Source organism: Lolium rigidum, chromosome 7, assembly GCF_022539505.1.
Source record: "Lolium rigidum isolate FL_2022 chromosome 7, APGP_CSIRO_Lrig_0.1, whole genome shotgun sequence".
NCBI classification, from domain to species: Eukaryota; Viridiplantae; Streptophyta; class Magnoliopsida; order Poales; family Poaceae; genus Lolium; species Lolium rigidum.
In genome coordinates, this window is record NC_061514.1 from 338,254,681 (window position 1) to 338,274,728 (window position 20,048).

General features: G+C 45.2%; 3 protein-coding genes across 4 annotated transcripts; 1 reads left to right on the forward strand and 2 right to left on the reverse strand.

Annotated features, from left to right (window-relative positions):
• Positions 1–646: 646 nt before the first annotated feature.
• LOC124672212 (probable protein arginine N-methyltransferase 3) lies at positions 647–3,907 on the reverse strand. The gene is made up of 7 exons (XM_047208481.1): positions 3,611–3,907; positions 2,932–3,423; positions 2,727–2,824; positions 1,989–2,067; positions 1,647–1,907; positions 1,402–1,569; positions 647–1,290 (listed from the first exon to the last, which is right to left on the reverse strand). Exons 1-7 carry the CDS (start codon positions 3,905–3,907, stop codon positions 853–855), a joined length of 1,833 nt encoding a protein of 610 aa, XP_047064437.1. The 3' UTR covers positions 647–852.
• A 255-nt stretch (positions 3,908–4,162) lies between these two features.
• LOC124673512 (thymidylate kinase-like) lies at positions 4,163–5,927 on the forward strand. The gene is made up of 6 exons (XM_047209580.1): positions 4,163–4,209; positions 4,283–4,603; positions 4,755–4,866; positions 4,959–5,018; positions 5,373–5,477; positions 5,635–5,927. Exons 1-6 carry the CDS (start codon positions 4,163–4,165, stop codon positions 5,743–5,745), a joined length of 756 nt encoding a protein of 251 aa, XP_047065536.1. The 3' UTR covers positions 5,746–5,927.
• Positions 5,928–6,338: 411 nt separating this feature from the next.
• LOC124672215 (eukaryotic translation initiation factor 6-2) lies at positions 6,339–8,947 on the reverse strand. Of its 2 annotated transcripts, none has more exons than XM_047208485.1 (8): positions 8,854–8,947; positions 8,707–8,764; positions 8,025–8,121; positions 7,842–7,927; positions 7,717–7,761; positions 7,165–7,295; positions 6,962–7,072; positions 6,339–6,872 (listed from the first exon to the last, which is right to left on the reverse strand). In XM_047208485.1, exons 2-8 carry the CDS (start codon positions 8,714–8,716, stop codon positions 6,615–6,617), a joined length of 738 nt encoding a protein of 245 aa, XP_047064441.1. In that variant the 5' UTR covers positions 8,717–8,764; positions 8,854–8,947; the 3' UTR covers positions 6,339–6,614. The 2 variants fall into 2 exon arrangements, with proteins under 2 accessions (XP_047064441.1, XP_047064442.1); XM_047208486.1 differs by having other exon boundaries at positions 8,841–8,900.
• Positions 8,948–20,048: the final 11,101 nt, after the last annotated feature.

Genomic DNA, 20,048 nt, shown 5'->3' on the forward strand with positions numbered 1-20,048 from the left:
TTTGTGTCACCCCGCTGGTGCAGGGTCCAAACGCATTTCCGGTCACGGTGAACGAAAATGGCCGCTCAGTGTCCGTTTACGTCACGCCGCTGGAGATGCCCGTCGCGCCGCTGGAGATGCCCTAAGGAAACATGAGAGGTAAGCTATAGCATCATAAAAAGGACAGTGATACAAGCTACCAGATTGACTACGTACAATAGTTAAGTATTTAAGCTGGCTGCAATTAGGCAATAGACTCTCTTTTTCTGTGTTATTATAGCCGGGCGCTTGCTCTGTCACCCGTTCTCTTCTCTCTTCACTTCTCTCACCTCCACAGCTCAGAATTCGCTGACACGTACTAGACCTAATATACTTGCTCTAAGTTCAGCTGTGCTGAAAAGGGAATTTTATATAGAAAAAACCATTGCAAAAGAATTTGCACATGGCTTTAAATCTCTAAAATTTTCAGGTTGATTACGCAGCAATGGAAAACTTATAACTGGATAAAGAAAATATGCGGCTATGGTAATATCACTATGAATGCGAAACATTTGCCCTCATAACTTGTGAACATCATCGATGAAGAGATATTCAAATTCATCTGGGTCCATTTGATACATACATATATCTCAGAAACACCCTTACCTCACATGCCCACCACAAAATCTAACTTAACTGAATAAATCATACTCTAGTAGCACTTTTAGTCGCTTTCATCTCCACCAAAACCTCTGTTGGGCCAAGTGTTCCCTTTCAGCCTACAGAACTTCAGAACAACCAAAGAAGGGGAAGAGTGGCGGTGGCTAGACCAGACAGCTCCAGAGGGGGGGAAAGGCAAATACAAAACTTCATCCCATAAAGGCATGTCATCTCTCACAGGTTGAAGATCTGAGCTGGCCAGCTGTGCTTCCGGCCATTTGAGCTGATCCCTGTAGTTTCAATCGATATGTCTATGCTGCGGTGCTCAGAGGCCCTCACAATGCTTATGCGGGATCTGACCGTGACAGCTGGGCACTCAGCCGTGCCAACTGATGCAGATGAATCAGCCACTGATTCATCATGTGTCATTGCGATGGGCTCTTCAAAGGTGAAGATTGTTTGCGACCAGTGAGTTGGCGTGGAGAGCGGAGAGGTGGATAGGATGACGGGCTTGTCCTTGCAGAATCTGTCTGTGAAGCCCGTGTCAAACCATAAGACAATACCATAGCACCAGGTTACTCCTGGTACAGCTGCATCACTTCCGCTCAGCCCTAGCTCCAAGCTTGAGGTGAAATCCATATCGCTTTCATTCATAGATGCCAGATCAAATGACTGCAAAGAGAATAAATAAATCAAGATGTGAGATTACAAATACCTGCATCAGTAGGGACATCTGAGCACAAAATATTTAACACTTTAGATCTTGAGTTTGCTAAGACTTACATGGAGTACAGCAGTATCTGTCACAATATCTTGAGAAGGAAGTATATCAACAAGGGGAAATCGAGCTGAACTCCCTGTTACTTCTTTGCCAATACATGACATATCAAAGCCATACACATTTTCCCAAAATGGCAAGCTAGTTCCACCTCTCCCAAAACCAGCACCAAGCTTGAATCAGAAGAAACGGGTTACAAAATGCACAAAACAGAGAAAAATAATACAAGTAACCATTGCTATGAACTTACAATTGTTGCAGTATCTGGGAGAATAGCACCACCAGGTTTCAGGAAATGATCGCGGGCATATATAACTGAACTGAGCATGGATTCATACAGTAGGCAATAACCCATCCACTCGCTCACTAACACATCAAAGCCATTCGGTGGAATTTTGATCTTGTGGTTTAGCTCTTCAGCCTTGGTATGCACCACACTTATCACATGAGGACTACGGTTTTGTTCAACTTTTGTATTTTCATCATATAATAGACCATTGATTTTGGCAACCTGCACATGTAATGTAACTGTGAAAGGACTCATGGCAAAAAGAGGCCAGTAGTTCGGTATTATGATTAACAAAATGCATACTTGGGTAGCCACAGAAGACATCTTTGCACTCCCATCAACAGCAACAACCTTAGAAGCACCAGCCTTCGCTGCAAAGAGACTACAAGAAGAATCCATCAGCAACAGCCCAAGAGGCATTGACCTACACACTAAAAGTATTGATCTTCTGACAAGCCTTGCACTTCAATTGATATGACAACTACACCACAATTATCCCCAGCCAAATATCACACTAAAAGAGGCAAGGTTAACCAGGCCAGGTTTGGGCCAAACTGCCAATGCTCAATCCGCCTAACACAGAACCAAGTCAGTGATCTCCCACGATATTGAGCACATTCGGCCTAGCCAAATGTTACATTACTTTATTCTTACTTAAGAATATGCCTATTATGTGTCCAAGTAGTGCTATAGTCTATTTTCCTATTATGTGTCCAAGATATGACAACTACACAACAATTAACCCTAACCAAATATCACAATAAAAGAGGCACTGTTAACCAGGCCAGGTTTGTGCCAAACTGCCAATGCTCAACCGCCTAACACAGAACCAAGTCAGTGATCTCCCACAATATTGAGCACATTGCGCCTAGGGCCAAATGCTACATTATTTTATTCTTAATTAAGAATATGCCTATTATGTGTCCAAGTAGTGCTATAGACTATTTGCTTGTGATGGAACGAAGACTGCCAGCATCAAGCGTCATGTTAAGACAGAGTAATCAAACTGTGTAAAAACATATAACATCCTACATTACACACCTTAGAATTCCTGTACCACAGCCAACATCCAATACAGTCGCTCCATTTATGAGGCTCGGATTTTCCAAAAGGGCATCTCTATAAGCATCTGTTCTTACCTGGAAAGGCCGGCACAGTAACACAGTTATTAGATGGTCTTGTGGACCACATAAGCAACATGCATGAATTCAAAATCAAACCACACATATGCTAAGAGTCGACTTACTTTGTCGCCAAGCATCTCCCTATGAATGCCAAACGAACTATAAGACCCAAAGTAGTTATCATCCACACTTTTAATTTCCTTGGCAGTCACACCAGCGCGTGTAATCTTCAGCTGCCTATCAGTCTGTTCCTCCAAAAGAGACCCATTCTTATCTCCACCAGTACTAACTGCTTTCTCAAATCTAGCACTGATGTCAGAACAATCGTCAATAACGGTGCTCAGACCGTTACCATGGGGCCCAGCTGACCTCCCATTGCCCGCCGAACACTCCCCTCTTTCCACTGGCATTCCACAATCCTCCTCTTCGTCGTCATCAAAGATGGACAAACTGTGCAGAAGCGAGTCGTCTTCCATGAAAGGTTTCAAGTACGAATCCTCCGCCCATGGAACCTTCCCCTCGAGTTGGGAAACCTCTGCTACATGCAAGTGGCTGCATAATTCGCTGTTCCCAGCGAAAGCTTGGCCGCAGCTCCAACACTTGTTCTCCGCAACCTACAAATCAGTCATAAAGTTAATAAGTCACGGAGTTCAGTTAACAAGCACAAATGCACTCTAAATCAACCCTGAAAGTGAATCAGTGCCTAAGCAAGCTGTCATTTCCACTGTATTGAACCAATTAGCTTCTTCATAATATTCAAATTCGGTCGATTGCGGCCATGGAAGCAAGAGGGGGGCGCACCTTGGACCGAACGAAATTGATGAGCTTGATGCACCCGTAGAAATCGAGCCCGAGCTCCCTCACGACCTTCTGGAAATCGAACCGGTGCTCGGAGCCGCAGTGCGCGAAGAGGGAGCCCTCCGAGTCGAACCGCGAGCTGCAGAACAGGCAGAGGAGGCCGCCGCCGCCGCCCTCGCCGTCCGACTCCCAGTCGTCCCACCCCTCCTCGCCCTCCTCCTCCTCGTCGTCCTCGTAGTCTTCGCCGTCGTCGCGGAGCAGCTCTTGCTTGGGAGGGAGCTCGCGCGCGTGGGTCGCCATGGCCAATTGCTTGCTTGTTCGTGGACGAGCGGCAGCAGCAGGAGCAGCCGGGTTAAAACCCTAGACGAAGCTTAACCCCTGTACGAATGAAGCCAACGGGCCGGGCCGAAAGAATGCTTATTTCGGCCCGTTTGGCCCATGATATGACGACCACGCCCGACCTCCACCACCTAGCTAGCTGCCCTTCGTCTCTCTCCCCGTTGACAGCGCCGCCGCCACAGCCGCCACTCACCGGCGACCGACGTTCGCCTGTGCATGACCGCGCTGGTTCGGCTCGCCGGAAGAGCAGTTTCTTGGAGCAGGTAATCCGCCACCACCGCCGTTTTCCCCTCAACCACAGTCCCCGACTAACCGTGCGTTCGATCTTCCTCGCAGGGGCGCCACCACCGCGGCGCCGCGCGGCCTCAGCGTGTTCTCTCCGCGCAGGAGCGCGTTCCAGGGTGCGAGGATGGCGAACGCCGGCGGGGGCCGCGGCGCCCTCATAGTCCTGGAAGGGCTGGACCGGAGCGGCAAGTCGTCGCAGTGCGCGCGGCTGCTGTCCTTCCTGCAAGGGAAAGGCTGCGCGACCGAAGGGTGGAGGTTCCCCGACCGGGACACCAGCGTCGGGAAGATGATCTCCGCCTACCTCGCCAACGAGTCGCAGCTCGACGACCGGACCATCCACTTGCTCTTCAGCGCCAACCGCTGGGAGAAGAGGTTCGTTGTTCCCTTCTGCAGAATCTGACTCTGTGCAATCCTGGTCGAAGAGAATGCTTGGTATTGCACTGCGTGATAGTATGTTCAGTGATTCCGATGGCCGTAGTAGTGTTCTGAATATGGTGTTGTTTGTTGGGTTTGTCATGTGCAGAAGTTTGATGGAGAGCAAGCTGCTTGGTGGAACTACACTGGTTGTCGACCGCTACTCTTATTCCGGAGTGGCATTTTCAGCTGCTAAAGGAATTGACATTGAGTGGTGCAAGGTAAGCTACAGGCCTGTATAACAAGCTTTAGGAGCGTGCCTTCTTACTCGTGAAATTCTGACAAGTAATGCCTATTTTTTTCCCTATTGCAGGCCCCTGAAGTTGGACTGCTAGCTCCTGATCTTGTGATATATCTTGATGTACAACCAGAGGTACTCCTTCGTCCTAATTCTGCCTATTGATTTAAAGCAACCGATTTATATGTTATTCATCGTCTGTAATGTTTATTTCATGCTCTTGTCCATGTATCTTTTCAATTCTCACATACTGGGTGATAATGGCCACCCTAGGCCCATCGTCGTATCAAATAACCATACAGATAAAACTTAGTGATGGTGATGCACCTAAGATGTTCCTCTATTGATTTCAGTGTCCTATAACACAAAAACAGTCTAATTCTATTGTCAGCTTAAGAAAGAAAACATGAAAAATCTGTAGTTCAGCCGAATAAGTTCCCCACCCAGTTCTGAAGTTGTTTAACGGTAAATGTGTATCTACTGTTTCAGAAAGCGGCTGAAAGAGGAGGCTATGGGGGTGAAAGATATGAAAGAGTCGAGTTCCAAAAGAGCGTTGCTCAGCATTACCATTCACTCCGTGATTCAACATGGAAGGTAACTTATTTCTGCAAAAGTATGCTGAATAGGGCCCTTGTGTCTGCTTTGCCTCCTTTGCTAGCAACTCCGAGTCCATGTTAGAGCAGTATACATTTCTACAAGTTCTTCAACCATTTCTTATGTGAATTTCACATTCCCTTTTTCCTTCATGAAGGTTGTTGATGGTTCCCTTCCCATGGAGACCGTGGAAGAACAGCTAAGAGAGCTAGCAATGAATTGCATTTCAGAATGCCAGGAGAAGCAACTTACCAATTTGGCCTGGTAGAGCTGAGATGCCAAACCACATAGGCACATCACGACATCTCTCTTTAGTGTGTGATTGACTGTTACTATGGATAGAGCTCTTAAGTGTGATGGATTGTTACTCTGGATGAGATTCAGCATCTAGCGGCATTTTCTTTGCCCATTTATGTATTCCAACACATGTGTGCAAATGTTCAATACATATATGAACCTATGCTTTCCGGTGCTTATAATGTTTTTGGCCAGCCATTTTCCGATGCATGTAATTTTGGTAATCTTGTTACCTTACAACTGGTGTTTTTTTCATTTCATATACAGACCTGAAAATAGGAGCTCTAGCCCAATTTCAGGCTCTGAATTTTTGACATGGCATATATAAAATGGCTGCAGACCTGAAAATATGCTGTATGAAATGGTGCAAAAAAAATTGGAATTTTGAGAACTTTTTTACACTACTACCTCTGTCTCACGAAAAAAGTTGTCAGAGATTTATCTAAATTCGGATGTACCTGAACATTAAATAGCATTTAGATACATCTAAACTTTGACAAAGCTAAAACAAGTTTTATGGGACGGTGCCCGCGAAAAAAGTTTTATGGGACGGAGAAAGTACTATAAACTAAGAGCGTACTGGACAGTACACCTCAACTTAAAGGTGCTATGCAGCCAACGCTGCAGAAGCAATGCAGGTTTAGCTATCACAGGGGGAGAGCACGACTTTCAATACCGTAAGCTTTACCAATACACAGCATAAGTTTGTAATTCGAAATTCAGCAGACAAAGGTACAGCAGAAGTAACAGCTCAGACAGGAAGGATTTTTGGCTACTGTCTGTCAAAGAGTACAGCTTAGACCTGATACTCAAGAACCACTAGGCTTGACAATTGATATTTTAGACATAGCTGTCAATCAGCGACTTCCTCATGTCATCGACGATCGCCGTGGGCTGCCCCTCTCTCAACTTGAAGACACTCTCGATGACTGAGAGCTCAGTAGCCGTTGTGTCTGAGCCACAGAAGGCAGTCCAGTCATTCACAGTCATGCCAGCAGCAATCACCTCGCTACCTCGGTTTACGGTTCCAGCAACAAGAGGGACTTGGAGCAGCGTGGACAGCTCATCAAGATCTTCAATGGATGTGTGAGGATGGACCTGTTCCACCAATGCATTGTACATTAGAAACTGAAAAATAAAAAGGGTACAAATGATGAGATGAAATGGAGATGCAGTTGATGACATACCAATCCACCCCTGTTAGAGAATGCACAGTAGCTCCCAACAAGGATATTTCCAGCAATCGTCTGACGGAACACCTCAACCCCAAGGACATCAGCAATAAGCTCCTCAGTCGCCTGGACAGACAAATAAAGAGAAGTTTTAGTTTGGATGTAACCAAGGGAAGGCACAAGGTAAGAAAATATCAATATGACATACGTAGGAATACCTTGTCAAGGTCAGGGTGTGTAAGCGCAACATGGTCATTGCAGGATATGCAGTTGCCAAGGGCAGACAGCCTTTCATCAATGCGCTGAACAACCACTTGATCAGGCAGGCAGTTCCTCAGATGCTGAAGCTCTAGAACAATTTCAACCCCAGGGAAAACATAAGCATGACAAGTATCATAATATTACTTGCCTACGCAAATCATGCCTCCACAGAAACAAGAGATCTCTACGTAACTACAGATTTGCAGTATTAAAATCATCTTGGAAATGAGTGCTGGTAGAAAGCAATTCTTCCTAGTTCTGCATTTACAGTTTCAAACGGAAATGTGTTTGTTTTACAACCATAGGAAATGTATGCAGCTAAACAATATAACAGCATGGGGGAGTATGCATGTGGAAAAAATATCTGGACAGGACACACATAGCTGTATTAACACACGTAGTAGTGCATTATGTCACTGTACCATGAGAGCAGATGTGAATGTACAACACAAAAGAGGCAACAGAATAGTGCAATGATTACAGCAAAGTGAGATACTAAAATAAATTACCTTGATCAGTGGTAGTATGTGGCAAGAGAAGTCCATTCTTGTTTCCTGGGGCCATGAATATGGTAAGTACATTCCAGGGAACTGGAGGATAGCTCAATTTGACGAGTACAAGTTAAAATACTAACCAACGCACAGTCGACCAATTATTCTAGTGCCGCCGATAGAGGTCTTGACAACAGGGATGACATCTGCAAGCTCAGACTCAAATGTACTGCAAAAGTTCAAATCAATTAGAGTTAGTTATTGCTCTTGTTCCACCAAAATTCCAAGGCCCCCAAAAGCTAAAACCAAAGGAATTGGATCCCAACCTGTAGAAGTTCTCTGACCCTCCAATTGCAACCAGACAGTAGGCATTTGTCAGCTTGGAGAAAACCCCAACTTCACAGTTGTTCTCAAACTGAATACCTGCAAATGATACAAAACAGAAGTATAAGATAAGCATACAAAGAGTACAAGGAGCAGAGCTGCCGCAAAATGTACACCAGTTTCAACCATAAAAGCGTCAACTTGTACTTTACAAGAAACAAATGAACTTCGTATTGTGAACAAACAATCTTATGCCCACTTATCGTGGTCATTAGGATATCTACTAAGAGGTGTACCACATGGTTGCACATCATAATTTCAGCGCACGGCAACACCACCTATATATGAGTCTGTGATGTGGCAGACTCACCTACAATCCCTCACTGAAGTGTGCATCGACAGCTGCTTTTCTCAAACACAAAACTATCCCAAATATTGATATAGAATTCTAAATCCTAAATCAGGAAGAGCAAACCATATCCATACAGTCAACTATCCTATCAACCTACACCATGATGCCTAAACAACAACCGTTCTCATCATCATCTAACCAACAGCGCAGCCATCGCAACCAATCAATTCATACAAACGCAAAACCACATAGATCAATAATCAAGGGCCATTTCCGAAGCCACCGAACTCGTGGAGGAAAGAACTCGCACTGGAAGACAGATGGGAACTTACGAGTCGCCATGGTCGATTCCTCTTCGCAGCAGCCGCTTCTCCACTGACAAGCACGGACCTGCAGATCAAAACGCACAGATGATTCAACGAGCCACCGGATAGGGAAGAGGAATGGTTGGTACAGGGGAAGGAACCAGGGCGGCGGACCGGGAGGGGATCGGGAGGCGGTGGCCGCGGCGGTGGGAGTTTAGGGTTTCGGCGTGCGACGTTCCGGAAGCAGGGGAAAGGGATGACAGCCGTGGCAGCGTAGTATATGAGCACCGCGCCGCTCGGGGAGAGCGGTTGATTGTGGACTGGACGGGTTGGGCCTATCGGGCTGAACGCCCTTTTAGGCCCATATTTGATGCCATGGCACTCCAGCTAGGGTTTTTGTACCCTTAGGAGAAAGTCGGTGGCTCCCCGAGGGGTGGAAGCGTCGGAGTGGATCCCGCCTCCACAGGGTAGGGAGGCGATCGGTTTAGGGTTTAGGATGCATAAGTGTCATTGCGAGTTTGGAGCAGGGGCGATGGGGGCCTATGCACACATTGTCCATGAAGTAAAGGAGTCGGCGAAGGATTTTGATGTTGTGACGTTTGTCCACGAGAGTAGAAGATCCACTAAAGAAGCACACATGTTAGCTAGGAGTTGTGTGCTCAACGAGCAAGGTCGCCACGTTTGGCTTGTGGCACCATCGGTTAGTGTTTGTATCCCTTTGAACATTGAAGTTTAATAAAGTTGTGGACCCCTAAAAAACAGCTATCGTCCATATGTCCTCTCTTCATTTATTTACTTTCTTTTCTCTGAGAGAAAATAGGAGGTCCAGGCTGCAAAGAGAAGGAAAAAAAAAGAGGAGGCTTAGAAGGGAAGGAACCCGCTACTCCTTCCCCAAAAACGGACACTATATCGATTGAGATCGCGGACAACATGCAGTGGCAACAAACTCCAGTATGTCCCAATAAACCTCCCCAAAGAGCTAATGACGAGCTTCGACGGTAGGGTGGAGGTGGTGGTGGATGGTGGCTAGAGTAAAATGTGGCATGGAAGTTGGTGGAGGTTAAGGGTTTCAGGTCGAAGGAGGCCTCCCTATTCTCTCGCTATATCGAAATGAGTGGATGAGGGCCTCCCTACGATCGGGAGGGGTGAGTATGAAGAGGGTTCGAATTCCTCCAAGCCGATCTAACACCATTCGGCCTCGTAGTTTGCCACCTTTTGGTGGCGATGTTGAGCCACCTCACCCAAGTGACATGTTGTTCCTTCATGTTATCTCTTTCGCTCACCCCAACATGTCATGTTGGTGCCACCTCTTTATTATATCATGTTACTCGTTGCAACGATCCTTGTCTTTGATAGAATCAAAGAGATTGACACACCACCTAGTTGTCTAGCACACCACCTTCACATGTCCTAGGGAACCACCTAGGTTGAGGGAGCTCATATTTTCCAATAGCTGCCGTAGCCTCCAAACACTAACCTACCGCTGCAAATCGTGACCCTACCCCTAAATTTGAACTTACTATTGCAAGCATAGAAGGTCACCTTCTGGAACTAGAAGACGGTGTGCTCCTACATATTGGGCACAATAACCAACTCAATTTGAATGTTCTAATCACCTGGGATGTTGCAAACAAATGGCTATTTGCAAGCTCACAAAACCTAGAAAACTATTTTCTCAACCCCGAGTAAATGTTTTTTTTAAGCAATCCGACAAAGCTTCATTTTCAACCTTCACTAGCCTCTCAACTCACTTTCGCATCATATATGCTAAATGAAAAACCAAACAATGCGATTTCATACAAGAAAAAAGGCCACCAGATTATGAAAGATGTAAAACACTAGGAGAGGGCGTCGCATGAAATAATCCTAAAACCCGGTTACGACATGTACAGTGAAAGATAAGATGGTCTTCTCTTACGAATCCAAATTTGTCTGGAAAAAGGAAAAAAATAAATATATGATACGTTATCTCCCGGTTCAGATTATGTGATATAAATGCTCATATCATGCATACAAAAATAAGAAATGTATGATGAGCATACGACATCAAATACAGTGGAAAAATTATCTTATCGATTGAATAGATCTTATCTTCAGAATCGATTAGGGGCCGGCGATTAGGATTTAACTGATGTAGATAACCCAACTGAAATCTGTACAATTGGCCCGTGTCCGTGTCCAAATAATCTCGGCGACATTTTGTTCATTCCAGGTCGATCCTCCCAGCTTGTGGATAACTGAACACCAGGAAATGTGTACAATTTTTAGAACAGTGATGCAGGCGACTGGGATCATGCACAAGTACCAGTCTCTCTGATGAGGAGTCGTTTTCCCGATCTTTCACGATGCACCTTGATGATCCAAATGACTGATAGATCTTGAAATCCCTTGACAGATTCAAGGATACTCAAGCACATATGATTACTCTTGACAACTCAAGAACTCTCACACCTTTATTGAATAACTAGACGAACGTCCGAGACGTCGTCATGGAACCAACCCCACAGGGATGGTGATAACTGGAACCCAAGGTTCTACATGATCTGAATCAAAACTAGACTAAACCTAACCCTAGCCGCCCCACCTCCTTATATGAGGGGGAGGGTGGCCGGCCAACCCCTATTGGGCTAGGGCGCCCCACTATGGGCCTAGCCCTAGTTGGGTTGGACAGGCCCAATCCCAACGGACACACTAATAACCCTAATTTGGCCCACCACATGACCTGGCTACATTATTATTTCCTATAACAAGACTATGATAAAATACTGGTACAACCTTAGACTTAATCATCATATCAATGGTTGCCCTAGTGTACCAGGCCTAGATATTCATATCATCCTCCCCTTCTTCAAGAAGCATTGTCCCCAAAAGCGTGAGGGTCTGCTAGAAAAAGGGTAGCGTCAGATAATACATTGCCGAACTTCATCCTCAAGCCTCGCCAGTCTTCCACACCTCATCCTCCCTCTAGACTAGCTTGACTTGCCCTTGGCGCCATTTGGTCTTTGACGCTATGAACCTGATTGAAGACACAAGTATCCTTCCAAATGCAACTGAAGTGCACCATACATACCACCCAAAACAAAACAGAACAAATTCTTGTCCGCCTTGGATCCAAATAAGTTGAAAACACCTGAGTATGCACCCTTTTGAAACACCAACGTCTTCCTCCTTGAAGAGCAAACTTTCTTCCACTCCGTGATGAACAAACAACAGCAGCATAAGTGGTGCTGCTGGTCTGGACGCCGCATACTGCCGGATGCACGCCTGGAACGGTCGGCCTGGGGCCCGGTACGACCGGCCTGGACGTCGGTCCAACCGGCCTGGTGCCCGGTCTGACCGTCATGGGTGTCGATCCAACCGGCCTGGGACCCGGTCTGCCGGCATGTGGGCCGGGTGAACCTCCGATGCTCCTCTGGACCCGCCCCAGTTGGCACCGGTGCTGGACCCGGTTGGTGCCAACTGATGTCTACGCACGCTTCTATTCCTATAGACAGTGTTGGGCCTCCAAGAGCAGAGATTTGTAGAACAGCAACAAGTTTCCCTTAAGTGAATCACCCAAGGTTTATCGAACTCAGGGAGGTAGAGGACAAAGATATCCCTCTCAAGCAACCCTGCAATCACGATACAAGAAGTCTCTTGTGTCCCCAACACACCTAATACACTTGTCGGATGTATAGGTGCACTAGTTCGGCGAAGAGATAGTAAAACACAGGTGGTATGAATGAATATGAGCAGTAGTAACGGCGCTGTAGAAAATAGCTTCGCTGGCGTGCGATCGATGGTGGTAATATTGCGGGAAGTAAAGATGCAGCAAAACAATAAATAAGCGATGATTGCGGTATTTGGAAACAAGGCCTAGGGATCATACTTTCACTAGTGGACACTCTCAACATTGCAATCATAAAGGAATATAAATAAGCACTTCACTATGCTATTCCGAATTACTCTCTGGCAAGATAACAAACACTAATTCATCATGTAGGCAAACCTTAAAGATGTATTCCCAAGTACTAATAAACACCCCACGCTGTCACCTGTGAGCATTCATAGGAGGTACTAACACACCACAATTTCATAGAGACATCCAACTCAAATCATAACTCGGTGAATAAGTATTCTGTGAAATATAGCCTAAGAGACCCACACGGTGCACACACTTGTCACCTTTACACACGTGGGACAAGGAGTCTCCGGAGATCACATAAGTAAAATCCACTTGAATAGCATAACGACATCTAGATTACAAGCTCATCATATGGATCTCAATCATGTAAGGCAGCTCATGAGATCATTGTATTGAAGTACATGGGAGAGAGATTAACCACATAGCTACCGGTACAGCCCTTAGCCTCGGGAGAGAACTACTCCCTCCTCATCATAGGAGACAACGATGGCGATGAAGTTGGCGGTGGTGTCGATGGAGATGACTCCGGGGGCAATTCCCCGTCCCGGCAGGGTGCCGGAACAGAGACTTCTGTCCCCCGAATTGGAGTTTCGCGATGGCGGCGGCTCTGGAAGGTTTTCTGGTGTTTCGTCAATCGGTGTCGAAGATTTAGGTCACGAGGCATCTTATAGGCGAAGAGGCGGAGTCGGAAGAGTCCCGAGGGGCCCACCCCATAGGGTGGGGTGACCACCCCTCTGGCCGCGCCGGCCTATTGTGAGGAGGCCCCGGGCCTCCTCCGGCCCGGCCCTTCGGCTCCGTGAGTCTTCCGGTGAAATAGAATTTTCGTGATTTTTCCGGATTTTTCCGAGCACTTTGGTTTTTGGGCCTTTTCCGCAATAAACGGACATAATAAACGTAAACCGGCACCGTGGCATCTTGTTAATAGGTTAGTCCAATAAATGCCATAATATGATATAAAGTGCATATAAAACATGTGAGTATTGTCATAAAACTAGCATGGAACATAAGAAATTATAGATACGTTTGAGACGTATCAAGCATCTCCAAGCTTAGTTCCTACTCGCCCTCGAGTAGGTAAACGATAACAAGAATAATTTCTGAAGTGACATGCTACTTACATAATCTTGATCATACTATTGTAAAGCATATGAGATGAATGCAGCGATTCAAAGCAATGGTAAAGACAATGAGTAAACAACTGAATCATATAGCAAAGACTTTTCATGAATAGTACTTTCAAGACAAGCATCAATAAGTCTTGCATAAGAGTTAACTCATAAAGCAATAGATTCAAAGTAAAGGCATTGAAGCAACACAAAGGATGACTAAGTTTCAGCAATTGCTTTCAACTTGTAACATGTATATCTCATGGATAGTTGTCAACATAAAGCAATATAACAAGTGCAATAGGTAAACATGTAAGAATCAATGCACACAGTTGATACAAGTGTTTGCTTTTAAGATAGAAAGAATAGGTAAACTGACTCAACAATAAAGTAAAAGAATGGCCCTTCGCGAGAGGAAGCATGGATTACTATTTTTGTGCTAGAGCTTTTCATTTTGAAAACAAGAAACAATTTTGTCAACGGTAGTAATAAATCATATGTGTTATGTGTAAGACATCCTATAAGTTGCAAGCCTCATGCATAGTATACCAATAGTGCTCGCACCTTGTCCTAATTAGCTTGGATTAACATGGATTATCATTGCATAGCATATGTTTCAACCAAGTGTCACAAAGGGGTACCTCTATGCCGCCTCGTACAAAGGTCTAAGAAGAAAGCTCGCATTGGATTTCTCGCTTTTGATTATTCTCAACTTAGACATCCATACCGGGACAACATAGACAACGGATAATGGACTCCTCTTTAATGCATAAGCATTCAACAACAATTAAAATTCTCATAAGAGATTGAGGATTGATTGTCCAAACCGAAACTTCCACCATGAATCATGGCTTTAGTTAGCGGCCCAATGTTCTTCTCTAACAATATGCATACTCAAACCATTTGATCATGAAAATCGCCCTTACTTCAGACAAGACGAACATGCATAGCAACTCACATGATATTCAACAAAGGTAAAAGTTGATGGCGTCCCTGAAACATGGTTACCGCTCAACAAGAAACTTATTAAGAAATAAGACACATAAGTACATATTCTTCACCACAATAGTTTTTAAGGCTATTTTTCCCATGAGCTATATATTGCAAAGACAAAGAATAGAATTTTAAAGGTAGCACTCAAGTAATATACTTTGGAATGGCAGAGAAATACCATGAGGTTGGTAGGTATGGTGGACACAAATGACATAGTTTTTGGCTCAAGGATTTGGATGCACGAGAAGAATTCCTCTCAATACAAGGCTAGGCTAGCAAGGTTGTTTGAAGCAAACTCAAGTATAAAAGGTGCAGCAAAGCTCACATATGAACATATTGTAACTATTATAAGACTTTATATTGTCTCCTTGTTGTTCAAACACCTCAACCAGAAAATATCTAGACTCTAGAGATCAATCATGCAAACCAAATTTTAACAAGCTCTATGTAGTTCTTCATTAATACGTGCAAAGTACATGATGCAAGAGCTTAAACAAGATCTATATGAGCACAACAATTGCAAGTATCAAATTATTCAAGACATTATACCAATTACCACATGCGGCATTTTCTGTTTCCAACCAAATAGCGATGAATGAAATAGTCCAACTTTCACAATGAACATTAAAGATAAAGCTAAGAACACATGTGTTCATACGAAACAGCAGAGCGTGTCTCTCTCCCAAGCAAAGAATGCTAGGATCTGATTTATTCAAACAAAAACAAAAATAAAAACAAACAGACGCTCCAAGTAAAGCGCATAAGATGTGACGGAATAAAAATATAGTTTCACTAGAGGAACCTGATAAGTTGTCGATGAAGAAGGGATGCCTTGGGCATCCCCAAGCTTAGACGCTTGAGTCTTCTTAAAATATGCAGGGATGAACCACGGGGGCATCCCCAAGCTTTGACCTTTCACTCTTCTTGATCATATTGTATCATCCTCCTCTCTTGACCCTTGAAAACTTCCTCCACACCAAACTCGAAACAAACTCATTAGAGGGTCGAGTGCATAATTCATATATTCAGAGGTGACATAATCATTCTTAACACTTCTGGACATTGCACAAAGCTACTAAAAGTTAATGGAACAAAGAAATCCATCAAACATAGCAAAACGGACAATGCGAAATAAAAGGCAGAATCTGTCAAAACGAACGATCCAGTAAAGACGAATTTTAAAGAAGCACCAGACTTGCTCAGATGAAAATGCCCAAATTGAATGTAAGTTGCGTACATATCTGAGGATCACGCACGTAAATTGGAAGATTTTTTTAATTTTTCTACAGAGACTACTGCTCAAATTCTTGACAGCAAGAAATCTGTTCCTGCGCAGCAATCCAAATCTAGTATTGGCTTTACTATCAAAGACTTTACTTGGCACAACAATGCAGTAAAATAAAGATAAGGATAGGTTGCTACAGTAGTAACAACTTCCAAGACTCAAATATAAAATAAAGGTGCAGAAGTAAAATAATGGGTTGTCTCCCATAAGCGCTTTTCTTTAACGCCTTTCAGCTAGACGCAGAAAGTGTGAATCAACTATTATCGAGAGGTGAAGCATCAACATCATAATTAGTTCTAATAATAGAATCATAAGGTAACTTCATTCTCTTTCTAGGAAAGTGTTCCATACCTTTCTTGAGAGGAAATTGATATTTAATATTACCTTCCTTCATATCAATAGTAGCACCAACAGTTCGAAAAAAAGGTCTTCCCAATATAATGGGACAAGATGCATTGCATTCAATATCCAAGACAACAAAATCAACGGGGACAAGGTTATTGTTAACCATAATGTGTGATGGCGTGTATTTCACACGTTCGTTGGGGAACCCCAAGAGGAAGGTATGATGCGCACAGCAACAAATTTTCCCTTAGAAAGAAACCAAGGTTTATCGAACCAGGAGGAGCCAAGAAGCACGTTGAAGGTTGATGGCGGCGGGATGTAGTGCGGCGCAACACCAGGGATTCCGGCGCCAACGTGGAACCTGCACAACACAACCAAAATACTTTGCCCCAACGAAACGAAGTGAGGTTGTGTTGACGTCGAAACCCCCGGCGGGCGGAGACGGGCAACACAAGAGAGCCGGGAACAACTAGGGCTGCGGCTGGCCCCGGTCCCTCAGCAGCGACGGCCCGCAAAGCCTCCCGGTCGCACGTCCGATGCTATCGCAAGGGCGTGCCACCCGACCTATACCTGGTCGGGAAGGTGTGGATGATGCCTCGCTTAGTTTCCTGCATGGCATACACGTAAACATTAAATACGAGCCTCGATCGGCTCTCAGGTTATCCTGTGAATCGGCTCAAAGAGCCGATCCACCCATGATTCGAACGAGGTGTCCGAATATATGGTGGTCCTGCTTGATCAAGATAAATCTAATTAGATCTACGACGATTTAGGGTTTTCACCGCATAATCGGATCATCCTACTCACGATTGGGCCTCGCGCTCGCGCACGGTGACCGTAAGCCGATCCTAGACAGGGCCTAAAAACCAACACGAGGTTGATCCCCGGAACATCCTTTCTAGGGCTAGCAAACGCCACCCTACACGCCGCCGGATCCTCCAACCCTTTGTAGGGCCTAACTAGTGCGGATATTAAACTAATCCTTGCAGAACAAGGAGCAACCGTAACGGATCAGATCTACTAAACTATGATCAAGCGGGTGCCGCCCCTACACCTAAGATAGGTGTAAGGGCGGCTAGATGTGCAAGGGTTGCATAACGAAAGCATGTAATTCGAAGAACAATGCTAACCCTAACACACCTAAGATAACTACGTTGCTCGCCATCAAAAAGGCTTCGAGCACGAGCAACGCATGAACAACGTGGGCAGGCTAGTCTTGCCTAGATCGCAAGATGCGATCTAGGCAGCATGGTGCTTACCGGAGAAACCCTCGAGACGAAGGAGTTGGCGATGCGCCGAGATTTGTTTGTGTTGAACGTTGGTTGTTGTTTATTCCATAAACCCTAGATACATATTTATAGTCCAGCGGACTTTCTAACGTGGGAGATCCCCACCGTGTACGAGACAAACTCTAACTTTTAATCTAGATACAAACTACTGTAATTAAAGATACACGGTCAATCTAGCCCAAATTCTCCGTGCAAGGCCGCTTCAGAGATCTTCCACGTGTAATCTTCCATGCCCATCCTGATCGCGGCCCACCTCCTGATTTAGCCAAAATCTGGTGATAACACATGCCCCCTGGTTTTGGTAATGATAATTTCAAAACCACTCTGTTTTTCCCCCGAGGGGTCATGTCGTGGCAGAGCAGAACCGTCGCAGTATTTCCATCATGACAACTTGCCTTCCCAACTTCTCTGCACGATTTGACAGTTTTTTGGCACCACTTCCTCGAAAACCGTTCGGACATTAAATCTCCACTTCTTTTATCTAACCGTACCAAGCAGTTCCTCTTCTCATCCCTTCCGCATTAGCACTCCAAAAAGCCCTTCTGCGCACCATGTCTTCTTCCTCCTCCGCCTCATCGGGACTTTCTCTCGAGTCCTCTTCTTCCCACGAGCCGACGCCAGAACCGAACCCACAAGAGGTCCATGCGGCTGATACGTCTCCAACGTATCGATAATTTCTTGTGTTCCATGCCACATTATTGATGTTATCTACATGTTTTATGCACACTTTATGTCATATTCGTGCATTTTCTGGAACTAACCTATTAACAAGATGCCGAAGTGCCGATTCTGTCAGTTTTCTCTGTTTTTGGTTTCAGTAAATCCTAGTAAAGAAATATTCTCGGAATTGGACGAAATAAAAGCCCGGAGGCCTATTTTCTCACGAAGCTTCCGAAGTCCGAAGATGAAAGGAAGTGGGGCCACAGGGGAGCCAAACCCTAGGGCGGCGCGGCCCCCCTTGGCCGCGCCGCCCGTCATCCGGGGCCCCTGTGCCCCCTCTCGACTTGCCCTTCCGCCTACTTAAAGCCTCCGTGACGAAACTTCCGAGCACCGAGAGCCACGATACGGAAAACATTACCGAGACGCCGTCGCCGCCGATCCCATCTCGGGGGATCCTGGAGATCGCCTCCGGCACCCTGTCGGAGAGGGGAATCATCTCCCGGAGGACTCTACACCGCCATGGTCGCCTCCGGAGTGATGAGTGAGTAGTCTACCCCTGGACTATGGGTCCATAGCAGTAGCTAGATGGTTGTCTTCTCCCCATTGTGCTATCATTGTCGGATCTTGTGAGCTGCCTATCATGATCAAGATCATCTATCCGTAATTCTATATGTTGCGTTTGTTGGGATCCGATGAATAGAGAATACTTGTTATGTTGATTATCAAAGTTATGCTTATGTGTTGTTTATGATCTTGCATGCTCTCCGTTACTAGTAGATGCTCTGGCCAAGTTTTTACTTTTAACTCCAAGAGGGAGTACTTATGCTCGATAGTGGGTTCATGCCTGCATTGACACCTGGGACGATGATGAAAAGTTCTAAGGTTGTGTTGTGCTCGTTGCCACTAGGGATAAAACATTGATGCTATGTCTAAGGATGTAGTTGTTGATTACATTACGCACCATACTTAATGCAATTGTCCGTTGCTTTGCAACTTAATGCCGGAGGGGTTCGGATGATAACTTCGAAGGTGGACTTTTTAGGCATAGATGCGGTTGGATGGCGGTCTATGTACTTTGTCGTAATGCCCAATTAAATCTCACTATACTCATCATGATATGTATGTGCATTGTCATGCTCTCTTTATTTGTCAATTGCCCAACCGTAATTTGTTCACCCAACATGCTCGTTCGTCTTATGGGAGAGACACCTCTAGTGAGCTGTGGACCCCGGTCCAATTCTCTTTCTTGAAATACAATCTCTTGCAATACTTGTTTTTACTGTTTTCTCTGCAAACAATCATCTTCCACACAATACGGTTAATCCTTTGTTACAGCAAGCCGGTGAGATTGACAACCTCAGCTGTTTCGTTGGGGCAAAGTACTTTGGTTGTGTTGTGCGGGTTCCACGTTGGCGCCGGAATCTCCGGTGTTGCGCCGCACTACATCCCGCCGCCATCAACCTTCAACGTGCTTCTTGGCTCCTCCTGGTTCGATAAACCTTGGTTTCTTTTCGAGGGAAAACTTGCTGCTCGTGCTCATCATACCTTCCTCTTGGGGTTGCCCAACGAACGTGTGAAATACACGCCATCAAGCATATTTTACAGGCGCCGTTGCTTGCGGGAACTGAAGAAAAGCTACACCACAAAGATTTCTAACTCCCACGTCAACTACGCACCAGACATATTTTCTCGGCGCCGTTGCCGGGGAGATCAAGACACGCTGCAAGGGGAGTCTCCACTTCTCAATCTCTTTACTTTGTTTTTGTCTTGCTTTATTTTATTTACTA